At 40.7% G+C, this 15,343-nt stretch overlaps 1 protein-coding gene across 3 annotated transcripts in view; it reads left to right on the top strand.

Moving 5' to 3' along the window:
- LOC136881750 (zinc finger protein 79) overlaps positions 1-15,343 on the top strand; it is a 181,128-nt gene that overhangs the window by 67,718 nt on the left and 98,067 nt on the right. For 2 of the 3 annotated variants that reach the window (XM_067154179.2, XM_067154182.2), the window contains exons 1-2: positions 12,598-12,692; positions 14,388-14,470. Coding sequence is in view for 2 of the 3 variants with exons in the window: in XM_067154182.2 (XP_067010283.2) it covers positions 14,402-14,470 (69 nt within the window). In the remaining variant the exon portion in view is untranslated. Of the gene's footprint in view, positions 1-12,597; positions 12,693-14,387; positions 14,471-15,343 lie in introns of those variants that run through there. The other variant, XM_067154181.2, reaches the window with a different exon arrangement.

Here is a 15,343-nt window from a genome sequence, read left to right as displayed (position 1 = left end):
CATTTTCTTTATTTTGGTCAGTGGATGATTTTGAAGTTTTTATTGTAATTCCCTTTCGTACCATTAGGGGCCGATGACGTCGATGTTAGGCCCCTTTAAACAACAAACATCATCATCATCAAAAGAGTTAGTCCTCTCTAATGGCTGGGCCTGCTATTTTGCTCCTATTTCTCCATTTCAATCTGCTGTGGGTCATGTGTGTGAGTTTACTTTCTATTTTCCCTTCATTGCTTGTGACTTGTCATTCCATGTGTTTTTCCAACGATTAAATGAGTCAAGGCCACTTTTGCAATCATATATTCTGCTTGCCGTACTTGTCGTTGGCTCCCGGAATTTTTCTCCAAGGAGAAGAACACTATCTTTTTTTTAATCGTACTTTTGAAATGCAGACCAATCTCTTAACACTTGCTGACTCTCTCGGCTTCTTTGTCTTTATGATGTTGTGCCTCCTCAGTCAGCTTGTGTGCGGTCATGCCTTCCATTATTTCAAAATAAACAGAATGTCTCAAAGGATCAGCAAAACCCGGTCTTCGGTGGTCCTGCAGATCATAAAAGAGAATAGTAGGTCATGGCCTTAATTAAGGTATAGCCGTAGCATTTGCTTGGTGTGAAAATAGGAAACCACGAAATACCACTTTCAGGGCTGCCGACAGTGGGTTCGAACCCACTATCTCCCGCAGGCAGGTTGACAGCTGCGCAGCCCTAACCGCACGGCCAACTCGCCCGCAATCATGATGCACGACGACTTGGCTATGAACTGGACATCCTCATGTTTTCCGATTTGTACAGTTGTTCTGTTCCTACAAAACAATCAAGATATGCTGATACCGGTGGCACAAAACTAGAAGTATTTAACATCTTGTTGTCATACACATTTTGGAAATTGAACCAGTATTATAGATTTTAATTTAGACATTTGCCTGGTATATACCGGTATTGTAATGCGTTGTCTCAATTATGAAGAGGAAAGTGTTGGGACAAACACGAACACTCAGTCTCCGAGACTGAAGAGTTAATCAGAAGCGATTAGAACCCATGAACCGGCCAGGAATCGAACCCGGGTCCCTGTGAAAGGAAGACTTCAAAGCTGACCATTCATCCAAGGATGTCACTGTCACTAACATTTGATAAACGTCTTTCAGTATAATGTACCTTTCAAACAGTTTCTAATTCAAGGCTCTTTAAGTCTTTAGGCTTTTTCAACCGTGAATTTGCCAGCGTTTCGCCCCAGTGTAGCATTGGGCTCATTAGTTGGAATACTACACCTTTCCAAGACGCTGGCGCTGGTGCGCCGTTCAGACACCACTGCAAGTCTCCTGTGCAGAACAACGCAATGACGGTGCACTAGGGGATGCAAGTGCCTCCGCGTTTATAAATACCTGCCTTTGGCCTACTTCAAAAAATAAGTTTCCTAGAAGGAAAAATAATTTAATTATATCAGTTCATTAATTTGTCATTCCTTTGTAGCCAACATCTTCAAAACAAATATATTTTGTAAAATAAAATTGTAACAAGAATGGCGTTTCTTATTTTAGATTTTTTGCAAAAACTGTCAATTTTCACAGGAATTCAACACGAAATTACAGCCATAAAACTATAACATTTGAAATAAATCATGCATATATTCTTGCTGCATATTTCTATTGCATTGCACGGTGTTGCCACATTTCTTTCTCCTTCCCTTCGCTTCTGCTCACTTGTTCGTTCAGACCGCTGTGTTCTGTTTTATGTAACTCAGTAGGGAAAAAATGAAATGTGAAATGTCCTATGGCTTTTAGCGCCGGGATATCCCAGGACGGGTTCGGCTCGCCAGGTGCAGGTCTTTCTATGTGACGCCAGTAGGCGACCTGCGCGTCGTGATGAAGATGAAATGATGATGAAGACAACACATACACCCAGCCCCCGTGCCTTTGGAATTAACCAACTAAGGTTAAAATCCCCGACCCGGCCGGGAATCGAACCCAGGACCCTCTGAACCGAAGGCCAGTACGCTGACCGTTCAACGAGTCGGACACTCAGTAGGGAGAGTCTTGGGAACTCCAAGCAACATAAAATGAAGTATGTGTATTCCATGGACGTTCCTACATTAAAAATTGCTACTGTACCAATTGTACAGGAAGAAGCTACATTACATTCTACCTGCAGAACGGTTGAAGCCTAGCTGTTGTAACAAAAATACCTAATTCGTAAAACCCCAGCCCGAGGCCGCATTCCTAGCCAGTCATTCACACTCGGCCATCACTCGCACTCTTCCGTCATTGTCAATATTCTTATCGGCAGAGCTGATCATGTGAAATGAAAGTATTTCCCTATCCAGGCAGTCAAGTAATCACGGTATTAGGTATAGTCCATCTGTTGTATTGTCGACAAGTACCAGTATTCTGTCTTCATGTTTCATTGTTGTTTCTCAGTTAAGTTTTCCTGTGTAGGTCGATCTTTAAGTTATGGATAAACGTGGGAGTTATACGGCTGGGTTTAAACTGAAAATGAAATATGCTGAAGAATATGGTAATAGAGCTGCCGGTCGAGAATTCGGTGTGAGCGAGTTTAATGTTCGCTACTGTCGTAAACAGAAAGCCGTGCTAGAATCCACCAAACGATCACGTAAGGCTTTCGGAGGGTCGTAAACTCGTAAGTTTCCTTAGCTGGAAGACGAGTTGCTTCATTACGTTACCGAGTTGCGAAATTATGGCTTTAGTATCTCGCACGAGCTGCTACATTCTAAAGAGCGTGAACTAGCGATTAAAGGCGAAATCAGCTGCTCGGATCTGAAAGTGAGCCGGGTTTGGATCCACAGGTTCAGGACACGAAAGGGATTGTGTCTGCAAAGACGAAAAACGCTCTGTCAGAAAATGCCAAGCGATTTCAGTGACAAAATCATTGATTTTCATCGCCATATGGTAGCAATGAGGAGGAAAAAATTACCTCTTATCTCAAATTGGCAATGCAGATCAATCCCCGATGAACTTCGGCATGCCATGCAACACCACCATCAACAAGAAGGGAGAATCTAGTGAGCTTTTACGTACAACTGGGTGTGAAAAACAGCGTTGCACTGTCATGCTAGCAATAACCGCAGGCAGAAGAAAATTGCCACCATACATTATTTTCGAAAGAAAATCAGTGCCGAAAGCGAAGTCTCCCAGATACACTCATGTACGGGTTCAAGGGAAAGGATGGATGGATACAGCTTTTTTTTTATCAGGACTGGGTCCATACGGTGTGGGGAGCACGGCCAGGGACACTCCTTCGACGTCCAGCAATGCTAGTGTGGGACAGTTTCCACGGACGCTTGGTGCAAGACACAAAGAAACAACTTCGGGAAATGAAAACTGATATCGTAATTCCTGGTATACTCACGCATTGTCTGCAGCCCTTAGATGTTTCCGTCAACAAGCCCTTCAAAAATTGTACCCCGAATGGATAGCAGGAGAGGAGCACGAGCCGGCAGGCAAAATAAAGAGGCCGTCAGTTGAACTCGTGTGTAATTTGGCCATAGTATCGACAGACATTATTGTGAAGAGCTTCTTGAAGATGAGCATCGCAAATGCGTTGGATGGAAGTCAGGATGGTGCAGTATCGGATGGTGACCGGAATAATGAACTGGAGAATTGCTCTGAGATTGCTATTTGCTTTACGTCGCATCGACACTGATAGGTCTTATGGTGACGATGGGATAGGAAAAGCCTAGGAATTGGAAGGAAGCTCACGTGGCCTTAATTAAGGTACAGCTCCGGTATTTGCCTGGTTCTGAAAACGGGAAACCACAGAAAACCATCTTCAGGGCTGCCAACAGTGGGGCTCGAACCCACTATCTCCCGATTACTGGATACTGGCCGCACTTAAGCGACTGCGGCTATCGAGCTTGGTGCTCTGAGATTGAAGGCAGTGACAATGAATAGGGTAAGTATGCCAGTCGTCTTGTTTCAACAGCCTAATGCAAATTTTACGTTTTTTTCGGGATAAGATCTTTCGCACACAAATCCACGCATATTTCATGCAACGAAAATGTTCACACTTATTTTTGGACAGAAAAGTACGAGTGATATGCGATCAAGTACGGTATTCAAGTTGTGAACGTCCCTTTCAAACCTATATAAACTGTTACTCATATATTCTATTCAATACGGCGTATTTTGTAGATCAAATGGGTCCTCTATACAAACAATGAATATCAAATCCAAGATCAATTCAAGACTCAAGAATACTTGTTTATTATAACTACATTGGCATAGTCCAACAACACCATTCACAACAGTTTAATGAGTTATTTTAATTAAAATTTTAAATGTATAGTCTAACATTTCATAACTGTTTTAGATTGACTTTACTTAAGAATTATCAATTTTAAACTTTTTATTGGTGGTTATATACATTCATATATTTGCAATTTGATCATAGCTAAAGATAACCTCTTTCATCCATTTGCAAACTGGGACAAGTCAGAACAAAATGTTGGCAAAACGCAAAAAACTACATCGGAGTGATGAATTTGAATTCATTATAATCTTTTCTTCCTACATAAATCTTTAGGATTTGTACATTCAAGGAATGTAATTTCGTAAATCGTGTATTAGTACTTTTCTCAAAAAAAAAAAAAAATTGGACCTATCCCCTTATGCAACTTTTTTATTAGACTATAGAATATTAACTACATTTAGGACATTTTCATACAAAATAAGTATGCAGTAATCCAAATTATTATGTTAACATACAAATTAAAGTCGAACATATAGTATAGTATTACTTTCGATTAACACTGTTCTGACATTTTATTTAATTGCTAATAGTTGTTCCATTGCCACACACAAAATCTTCAAAATTCAACACTTATGCACGAACACTATTAAATCTCCTATTTACAGTAAGTTGACCAGAGACTGAAAGAATACCACTAGGCTCACCCTCAATAACTTTCTCAAAGTCAGAAAGACGATCATCTACTACATTGTTCTGTGGTTCTTGCACAACTCTCTTACAATAATAACGTTCTGGTAGTGAGGCGCAATTTTCTCCTAAATATGTAGCAAGTAAATCTGCAAACATCTTTTTTCTTATCTGCTTTGCGTCACCACTCTGGTATTAACTTTCGTTGGCTGAAGAGAATTGAGTGAAACGCCACGTTTCAATACAGATTTGGGGACGCCAACAGCAAGGCAATAATTTACTACACCTTGGATGAGGACCTTTAATCAGTTTAAACCTCTTGCAGAGAGCGAACTGAAAAAGATACGAAGCTGGGGATTTGATAACTGATTTGACAGCTGTTTTCCAATCATACACAGGACATTTTCATTCAGATGAGACTGTAGTATGGTGGTTCCTTTTGTTTTGTACATTTCCAAATAATAATCTGGATTCACTATAGTGGACTTGCTTATAAACTTGTCCCATATGATGATGATGCTTGTTGTTTTAAGGGGCCTAACATCGAAGGGCATCGGCCCACTTGTCCCATTTTGCATCCTCACTTCTAAGAATACATCATCTAATCCAAGGACTTATCTGTATTTACAGCCTAGATGTTTTGTGTGTGCGCTTGTCCCCTTCAGCATCAGAATTGGCAGTGGACTTGTCCCATCCCGCAATTTTTTTGTAAATTTCTAAGTGAATTTAAAGCTAGACTTATTATGATTTGCAGCATCTCGATATATCCTTCAGTCCGTCTTGGAAAGACAAACAAGATGGCACAAACACCTAGAAAAGTGGATTTTTTGGGCTTGTTCCCTTCTGCAAATGGACGACAGACCTAATGTAGCAAGGTTGAAACCAGTACCAATAATACAAGATACAATATTAATTTAATAGTAGTGAATAGGTGGACCTTTCTCTACCCTTTGATATGGTTCGATTGTCAATACGGATCATAATGAAATTCATAACTTATAAGGCCCGACCAAATCGCTATAAGCACAATGTTATTTAAACCCTCTTTTAACGAAGCCCGTTTTAAGGAAAGGTCCGCTTCTAAGGAATACATTTCACATAAATTACAATCGCACATCCCGTTGTAATAAAAATTTGCGTTAAGATAGTTTTTCTAAACTTGTTTTAAAAGTTACGGTAATTGACTTCAGTTTTCATGTAATCTTAGTCTGAAGTTAACGCGTTACATGAAAGCGCTCCTTTAGCTATGTGCGTAACCGCCGCGGCCTCTGAACTGATACCGGCAAGTAGCAACCAGTGTCGTGCTAGACACTGTTGTTGAACTGTAGGTGACACTGGAATGACAGCTATATGGGAGCGAAGTGCGGTTTCCGGCAGTAGCGGCGATTGGGGCAAAAAAATACGCAGAGAACAATCAGAACCCGAGTTTGTTGACTACGGAGCTCCACATCAGACTATTCATCATATCGGCAAGGAATGCAAGATTCAAGCCCATCACGGTGATGAAGACTTCCTACTTGTAACTCCAGATGCTGCACGCTGGATTGAAAAACAAGATATTCAATATTGTGAAGCACAAACCCGGGTTTGTGGTATATAGAGGCCGGGGGTGGTAGTGGTGAGGTGTATACATTAAAACTGAAGAAACAAGCCAAAATGGTAAGTTTCCTGATGCTTTCTGAGTTAATTTCGACAGAGAGGTGAAGGTTGATAGTTTACCAATTTAAGTGCGGTAGTAATATTTTTTTAAGACTTTGATTCAATACTACACAATAAAACTTTCACCAAAGGGACATTATTACACATTTATTACAATTAAATAGAAATACAGCGTGAATATACAATAAAAATCATTCAGTATTTGACTACTCACTAAGACCCTGAAGACACTAAAGAGAATGCCAGACTGATGAATGCGCGCGGCAATTGGATAAATCAGTGTCCATGACCTTGGTATAGAGAAATGTATATACTACTACCCTTCCTCACAGCACGTGCGAAGTCTCCACTACTTGCTGTTGTGCTATACAAATTCGTTAGCCGATACGGACATTTTTTTTGCGTATTTCCGCTAATAATTTTGTTAATAATAAAAGAAAATAAAGGAAAGAATTAGCGGATAAGACAACAGGGCTTGTACGAATTACTTTTTTAAAAATAATTCCTATTCTTAGCCGACTAAAATACGATTAAAAATATAATATTTTCTCCAAAAAGTAGGTGGGGGAGATTGCCCCCCACGCCCCCCCCCCCCTCCTAATCACCGCAACTGGTTTCCGGTGAGACTAGCTCTACGGACTAGAGGCAAGACTGACATAGGCGTACATGCCGGGAGACACAAGTAACTTCAGTACCGGTAAAGATAAAAAATTAGCCGGAAGGTCTCTTGCAAACTTCACGAGATTAACAGTGAAAGATATATTTCAGAAGATTAAACTGAAAACGGCTATGGATATTGAATAAAAAATGAAAATGTTTTCTCGAAAAATATACGGAATAAGTAGAAAGTAGTCCATTTATGGCTTACGCTGTCTGAACCATCATCAGTAGACCCCAAGTGTAAGCATACGAAATGTAGAGCTATTCAAGCTCTGCAAGAAAATTCCGCGAGGACATATTCTTATTGTACCGGGCGGTACACCTCCACGCCGCTAATTTAAAAGTTGCACCTGTTGAAACTCCTCTGCTGGAGGAAGTCTGAACTTTATTGACGGTATTAATTTTCAAGTTTCTCAGAAGATGTCACTACCTGGAAATTTTGGAGTTTTTGAACTGTGTCATTTTCGACGTATTTTTGTTTTGCTTGTAGTAAGAAGTGTGAACTTTCTCTTCTAGAGGACACTACTGAAGATCAACAATAGTGCACCCTAGTGCGGAGTGAAAGAACTGTTTTTTGGAGAAATTTTTATTTCAAAAGTTTGTTTCTTGTTAAATTTCCTTCTGTTATTGTTTAAGTTGGCTGTATACCCCTCTCTTTCCCCTTGTTTTGTATTTACCCAATCCCGAATTTCTTTTATTAATTGCTGACCAATCCGAGGTATCTTCCCCCAACTTGAATATGTTGCTGTATCCTACCCAATAAAGACTTTGTGGGAGGGTGTTTTCATTCCCCTAACGCCTCGAACCTTCCGCGAGAGGATATAAACTGCTGATTTTAGGGTCTCCGGGCCACTTCTGTTCCATCTTTCAGTGTGTATAGTACATAGCAGGGGGCGGGAAGCGCCTCTTTCTCCGGCTGCGGTCAACAACCAGGTAATGGCCAATTAATAACTTCTTTCTTTGCTAGCTCAGCAGTTTAACTCTCGGGGCGGGTCCGAAGTTTTTCCGTTATGTAACCTTCCTTAAAAATGTAAAGAATCTGGTATCTATTTTATCTTTTAAACTACGTATTGGGATAGAGAGTGCTTAACCCTCTCGATCTCCCACTCATATTGTTTTGAGGTGAACTTTTTTTCTCAACCTATTCTTCCTTAACATTATGTAAATTTGTTTCTTTTCTAAAGTCACCTCCGTAGTATGGGATTAGCCCTTGCATCAGTGGCCTAAGAGCCAAATTAGGTTTTAAAAACAAAGTGTATTAGGAGTGCAGATCGCCTCCTCTCAAATTGTTATTTTGGAGGTCATGTAATCAACCTTCTTTTCATTTAATAGACCTCAGTAGGTTGGGTATTTTACCCCTGTGTCTATGTCCAGTGAGGACAACTCGAAGGTGGAGTTTGGTGTGGCCTTTGAGAGGCTTAAAGTTGAGAGCGAGTGGCTCTTTTTGAAAATTGAGTGTTGTATGCCTCGTGGAGGCTTTTCAGTGTAATTTGGAGCAAGGGCTCCTAGGCATGAATGGGGTTTTCTGCCCCTCTGTTGAAACTTGTGTTTGGGGTAAAACTGAGCTGATTGCCCAAGCATTGTGAAGTCAGGGCGCGAAGCCCAAAGCCTGTAAATATTGTAACTACCCTTTTTGACTTGCTACTTTGTACCTGCCATGCTTGTTATTTCCTTATTTTGAAAAGAAAATATAACCTTGTTAAATTTTAAATTAATTTTACTTTCGTAGCTTGAGACCCGTTCACACCCGCACCTTCTTTCACCTCTACCTACCGCTAAAACACGGTAACACTTATCTCCAACCATTTGCCCTTTAGAGTGTGCTAAAAGTTTAGAAGCATTCGTCGTTGACCATCGCCTCAGAAGGGCAGGGCATGTGCGGCTTATGAATGACACCAGGCTACCGCACCAAATCCTCTATGGTGAACTTAGCTCCGGTTCAAGACCACGTTTCAAAGACCAACTGAAACAAAAATTAAAGATGGCAGAAATAAACCCACAAACCTGGAAACACTTGCCAAGGACCATTTACTTTGGCGACAGAGTGACTGTGCCTCAGCTCAACACTTCGAACAAGAACGCCGCAGACATGAAGATATAAGCGACAGGAACGCAATCTTCGCCAAACCCAGCCCCGATCTCCCTCAGCTGCGCGATGTGTGAACGTATGTTCTGCACAAGAATTGGCCTCTACAGCCACCGGAAGTATAATTACAAACTGCTGAGAATTGAAATGAGCTATTAACCAGGAAATCTGTAAATTCGGAAACGAGTAACTGCCGACGACGACGATGGCCTTAAGGCGCACTTCGCTTCCACTCAGTCGGCTTGTACCAAATACTTTAATATGATAATACCGGACAGCTTGCTGTTTTCAGCGAGAAAGCCGATAGTGCTGCTACCTACATGGCTTGGTGTGACCAACTCTTCAAAACCATATTGCCATCTGCATGATTCTTGGCGCACTGCCGTGTTGTTTATAATGTATCGGTGTTTGTCACTAAATAATCTTACATTGCAGTTATATTCCAAGAAAAGTGTTATGCGCTGAAAAAAATTACCCAGCAAGATAATGGGCTTGGGAAATGATAAGGACCGCAAGTATTACAAAAAGTAATGACCTTCCATCTGTGTTGAGGTTACATTCTATGCCCCTTATATTAAGAAATTCAATCAAATACCCTACTGAAATGTTAGTAGGACGTAAAACCAATAATATTAACAAATATGCAACTCTAGTATACTGAAGCTTGTTAAATAGTGCCATAAATTTCTCAATCGAAAACTTGCGGATCTGTAGCGTAATGGTTATCGTGGTAGTCTTGAAATTGAAAATTTAAAGCCATGAGTTTCGAATCCAGTCACCTTTTCTTTTACTGTAAGAAAATAATAATAATTTTCTTTACGTCCCACTAAGTGCTTTTACGGTTTTCGGACACGCCGAGGTGCCGGAATATAATCCCGCAGGAATTCCTTTACATGCCAGTAAATCTACCCACACGAGGCTGACGTATTTGAGCACCTTCAAATACCACCGGACTGAGCCAGGATCGAACCTGCCAAATTGGATCAGAAGGCCATCGCATCAACCGTCTGAGCCACTCAGCCCGGCGCAAGAAAATTATTTCAGTGCATTATTGGCATAGGCTTGAGCACCAGTCCAATTAACTTAAAACGTGTGTATGCTAATTCTTCATGCATTAATTTGTGAAAGAGACTTTAGGAAATTCTGGACCCTTCATCCTTGTCAGGAACATCGTAGTTCACTCACGTAACCCCAATATGTGTTATATATTACCGGTATGTATTTTTGTCTTCAGAGGTAAAACAGAAAATTCAAAGAACGGCAAAAGCGAGATGGCAGCGTGAGGTTGAGTTGCTCTGTAGAGTTCGGAAAGATCGGCCGTACCGAAGAAGAAGAAGAAGAAGAAGAGGAAGAAGAAGAAGAAGAAGAAGAAAGAAGTCAACATAATGGACCAAACTACTGTTTCTTAATTACAGCTTCTTCTCTTTCCCAAAATCTTAATAAATCATGGATGTTGTTAGGTTATCTGTCCCCGTTGGCTCTTTGGCTGATTGGTTAGCTCTTCGTGCCCCCCCCCCCCCATTTATGATACCTTCATTCTTTTGAGTGTTGGACTTCTTCCATTTCCCTTCTAAAACCAAACCCCTTGGCACTACAGCCCTTGAAGGGCCTTGGCCTACCAAGCAACCGTTGCTCAGCCCGAAGGCCTGCAGATTACGAGGTGTAGTGTGGTCAGCACGACGAATCCTCTCGGCCGTTATTCTTGGCTTTCTAGACCGGGGCCGCTATCTCACCGTCAGATAGCTCCTCAGTTCTAATCACGTAGGCTGAGTGGACTTCGAACCAGCCCTCAGGTAAAGGCAAAAATCCCTGACCTGGCCGGGAATCGAACTCGGGGCCTCCGGGTAAGGGGCAGGCACACCACCCCTACACCACGGGGCCGGCCCATTTCCCTTCTGATTAGTGTTAATAGAGGATGACTGTCCAGTTGTACTTCCTTTTAAAATAATCACCACCACGGAATGGTCAGCGTACTGACCTTCGGTTCAGAGGGCCCTGGTACGATTCCCGGCTAAGTCGGAGATTTTAATCGCGTCTGTTAATTCCTGTAGATCGAGGGCTATGGGTTTGTGTTCGTATTCATACGCATCCTCAAGTATATACAACACATGCAAAAAAACCCCACAAAAATACTAGTGAGTACGGTATATATCCCTCCACATATGATTGCTGTTATGAAAGGCATCCGGCCGGAAAACTAGGCTAAGTCCATACAAAATCCTGCGCTAGGTAATTGAGAAAAGGTTAGAAGGAAGAGGAGAGTGTAATTATTAAGTATTTCCACAGAGGCTGGGTGGATCCTCAAACAGATTCTGCTTTATAATTTTTAAGACATAGCGAAAGGCACGGCTAACATAATGCTCGTTTGAAGGTTTATGAAGGAGAAATTTCATATTTTAAGATTTCATTCTTAATTATTGTGATTATTCAATTATTTTAACAAAAATATTTCCAATGAGTGTAGTGCATTCCTCTCAGCTGTAGCATAGACGAGTATGCAGTTCACACCAACACGCTAGATGTCACCACCATCGCTGTTCGCACTCCACTCAATGCTGTTGAGATACAGCTGTCCGGTATTGGTGTATTAAAGTATTTGCTTGTACTTCCCCACGTTGCCGAGTCAGGGCTGAGTACGCCTATCGTTGATAGGCTCAAGTTACCCGTTTTGGTCTACAAGATATGGTTGAAACTTTCAGCTGCGGCTTACGGATTGACCCAATAATTTGTTAGTGTGTGTTTGTATTTGTATTTGTGTACTTTTGGATCAACACGGTTACTTGAGGGGATGAATTTTTATCGTAGCCTATTTTACTTTGTTTAAGGTTTTAAAAGCATGACATTTTGCCATACGAGCGATATAGCAACGGCATAATATTGGGTATTATGCTGACTGATAATTATTCATACGAGAGTTGAGCATATAAAGCCCCTAATATTTAAATTACCATTGCTTATGGCAACTTTTAGAGTAATTATTTATTTTCCTGGCACACGGTGATTACAAAGCATGATTCGTGAATTTTATATAAACGCCGTATTGAACACATTTAATTATGTTCCTCCTTATATGAAAGAATATACACATGTATTCTACGGTGTATCGTAGTTATGAGAGTGAAATGTGCATCCCTCCAGGCTTGCGCTATCCGGACCAGCGGTCGTAACAGCTGTTTCTCGTGCACGCAAAACTGTCAGCCAGTTTCGCCTCGACATGCCTGTGATAAGGTATTTCTTCGTTCGAACTATGCGATTTGTGAGGACAGCTACCTGTACTTTTACCTTTTGCAGACGTGGCTTCCTTCAGTTCCAGTGCTTGCGGAAAGTGAAATGTATTAATAAACAAATGCATGCGATTGTGAAAGGAAGATCACCATCAAATCTATTTCAGGTGTACAAGGTGAGTGAGCTAAAATGTTTATTTCTAATTACCCGTAAACCATTAAAGATAATTCAAAAATCTTAAGTTTCGTTCTTGGTAATGTTACGTAGGGGCTCAGAATAGAACATGCTGTACTTATCCCGACTCAGTATCTGCCGAGTATTAACTTTGTTTTTCTGATAAAATAATATTTTCTGCACATAGCTTTAAAAGTTATTGGTGGCGCTTCCGTTGACCATTCGCCCGATGAGTAAAGAAAAAGCGTAGAAAGAATGGCGTGAAACGATACCTGAAGTAGCCACATCCTCCATGCTTGCCGGGGTCCCACCAACCCGGTATTGAAATATTCTTACTTAGAAAGACCAGTTAAAACGGAAGTTGTCTATATCTGCGAAATTTGACCATTCGTAGTGCTGCAATTGGCCGGTTGTGACGAAGGAAGATCAGTTTGTTCCTATCTCTGATAGAGCATAGATCATTTCTGGCCACGAGGCCGATGACCTAGATTTTCTTACAAGTTGATTCACCGCACCGACAAGGATAGGACTTGTGGTGACGATGGGATAGGAAAGGGGTAGGAGCGGAGAGGAAGTAGTCGTGGCCATTATTAAGATACATCGGCGGCATTTGCCTGATCGGAAAACGATAAACCCCGGAAAGCCATCTTCAGGGCTTCCGACAGTGGGGTTCGAACCAAATATCTCCTGAATGCAAGCTCACAACTGCGCCTCTAACTGCACGGCCCGCTTAAATCACGATCATCATCATTTCTGACCACGGGACTGCCACAAATCAGAAAACTGCACCATTTGAAGTTGTAATAGTGTGAACTGGATGTGTATGCTCCATAACCTTACTTTTCATCATTTTGTAAAAAAATTTTAACATTTTAGCAGGACTCCAGGGGATGCTAGACAGCCTTCGCTTGCCCTTGGACCAGTGGTCTTGTTCTAACCTATCCAGACCACTTTTTGTCATCTTGAGAGAGTCCAAAAAATAATTCACACTTTTGTCTCCTCTAAAATGGGGGAATGGGCTGTTCTGCCATGCTGCCTCTTAATTTGCTAAATTGGCAGGCTTTGTTTATTACCTGCAACATCAATTGTGCTGTGCCATATTGAATCTCTAACCTATCTTTTTTGAATGGTCAGTGGAAGTTTTACCGAGTTCTGGACAGGGGCATGATTATTTTTAAAGTTCATCAAGAATCTGTGGGGGGGAATGTTACATCCTCAGATGTGCTTCATGTGCACTCTTTGTGAGTGCCCTATTAGAATTAATCATATAGCAAGCAGCCAAAGCACATGTTACATATGAATCCCAGACCTGTTCTAAAATACAGAGATACTTAATGCTCATCCGACAGCCAGGAAATGGCTCTAATGTGCATGTAAATACACTATGATGTTCGATGGTTCATCTACTGGGCATCCAAAAATCTTTTGGGCCAAGGACTGTCCAAACAAACATGTGCATATTGAAGGAAATTATTTTGCTAGAAACGAGGTATCCTCTTCATTTTTTGTGTAATTGTGGAGAATATAAATTGAACCAAAGAACTTTGTAAAGTTTCAAGAATAATGATTATTTTTATCAAATTCTTCTTGTTTCATAACGTATAAATAAGAATGCCAGTTTTGTTTACAGTTCTCATTTGTGAATGTAATAATCAATAAGGCTTGAATCATTGAAGGTGATGTTTTTGTTGTGTAGGTTTTTGAAACAACATGGAGGAGCCACATTTTATCAAGTGCGAGTCAGAATTGCCAGGAGGCGAAGAAGATACTACGGATTTTGTAAGTTAACTCTTAATTAGAGGTATGTCTGAATGTTAAAAAATGTACAGTTGAGAAAACTCTTTCATAGTGCGACTAATATAAATTTGCGTTCCCATCCTGCAGTAGAGTAGTCCTTTTCCAGTACACTTACAGTGGAGGTGAGCTGCATGTAGCACCTTAAACACATTTTAAACCTCCTAGTCTAAACTTTTTAGCAGTGTTTAAACAACCATTGTCGCATTTCTCTACAGAGTTGGCTTTGAATTCAGATGAGTCTTCATAGCAAGTTTTTGCTGTAAAGTCTAGTAATTTCTAGCAGCATCAGGAAAAAAAGTAGGTCCTCTAAGGACTACAGCTAATATTGCTAATACACTGTGGAGATGTGCTTAGTGCTACTGATAGACGTACATATTTGTGTGTTAATTCGTATCAACTATATTAAAATTGTCCCAACAAGATCAAAGTCATCTCTCATGTCTTCTATCACTGCACATATGGCTGAACTCTAATTGATGCCTGAAATAACAGCTTTCACTCCATCTTGAAGAGCTTGAAGAATTCTAGCATGATTTTTCACCAAGAAGTTATTGGCATCTCCAATACTGGTACCACTCAATAGATATCACCATCTTCAACAAGAAAGCAAAAATGAGCGTACAATTGGTAAAACCATATGATTACGGACTGGTGCTGCATAGTTAATAGAAGTCAACAAAGAGAAAATATAAAACCAACTTAATGACTTCTGAAACATTCTCAGAATCCAGTATTGTTGCCGTTAAAAGAAATCTTCAGTATATTGAAACACAATCTACCTAGTCATGTAATAAGTTCTGTCCCTCATACAAAGGCAGATAGCCTGTAGAAAATAAAAAATTCTTTTAAGTTACT

The sequence above is a fragment of the Anabrus simplex genome, chromosome 10, assembly GCF_040414725.1.
Source record: "Anabrus simplex isolate iqAnaSimp1 chromosome 10, ASM4041472v1, whole genome shotgun sequence".
In the NCBI taxonomy this organism is placed as follows: Eukaryota; Metazoa; Arthropoda; class Insecta; order Orthoptera; family Tettigoniidae; genus Anabrus; species Anabrus simplex.
Note: the sequence above shows the minus strand (reverse complement) of the source record. Positions and strands in the feature narration are given on the sequence as shown.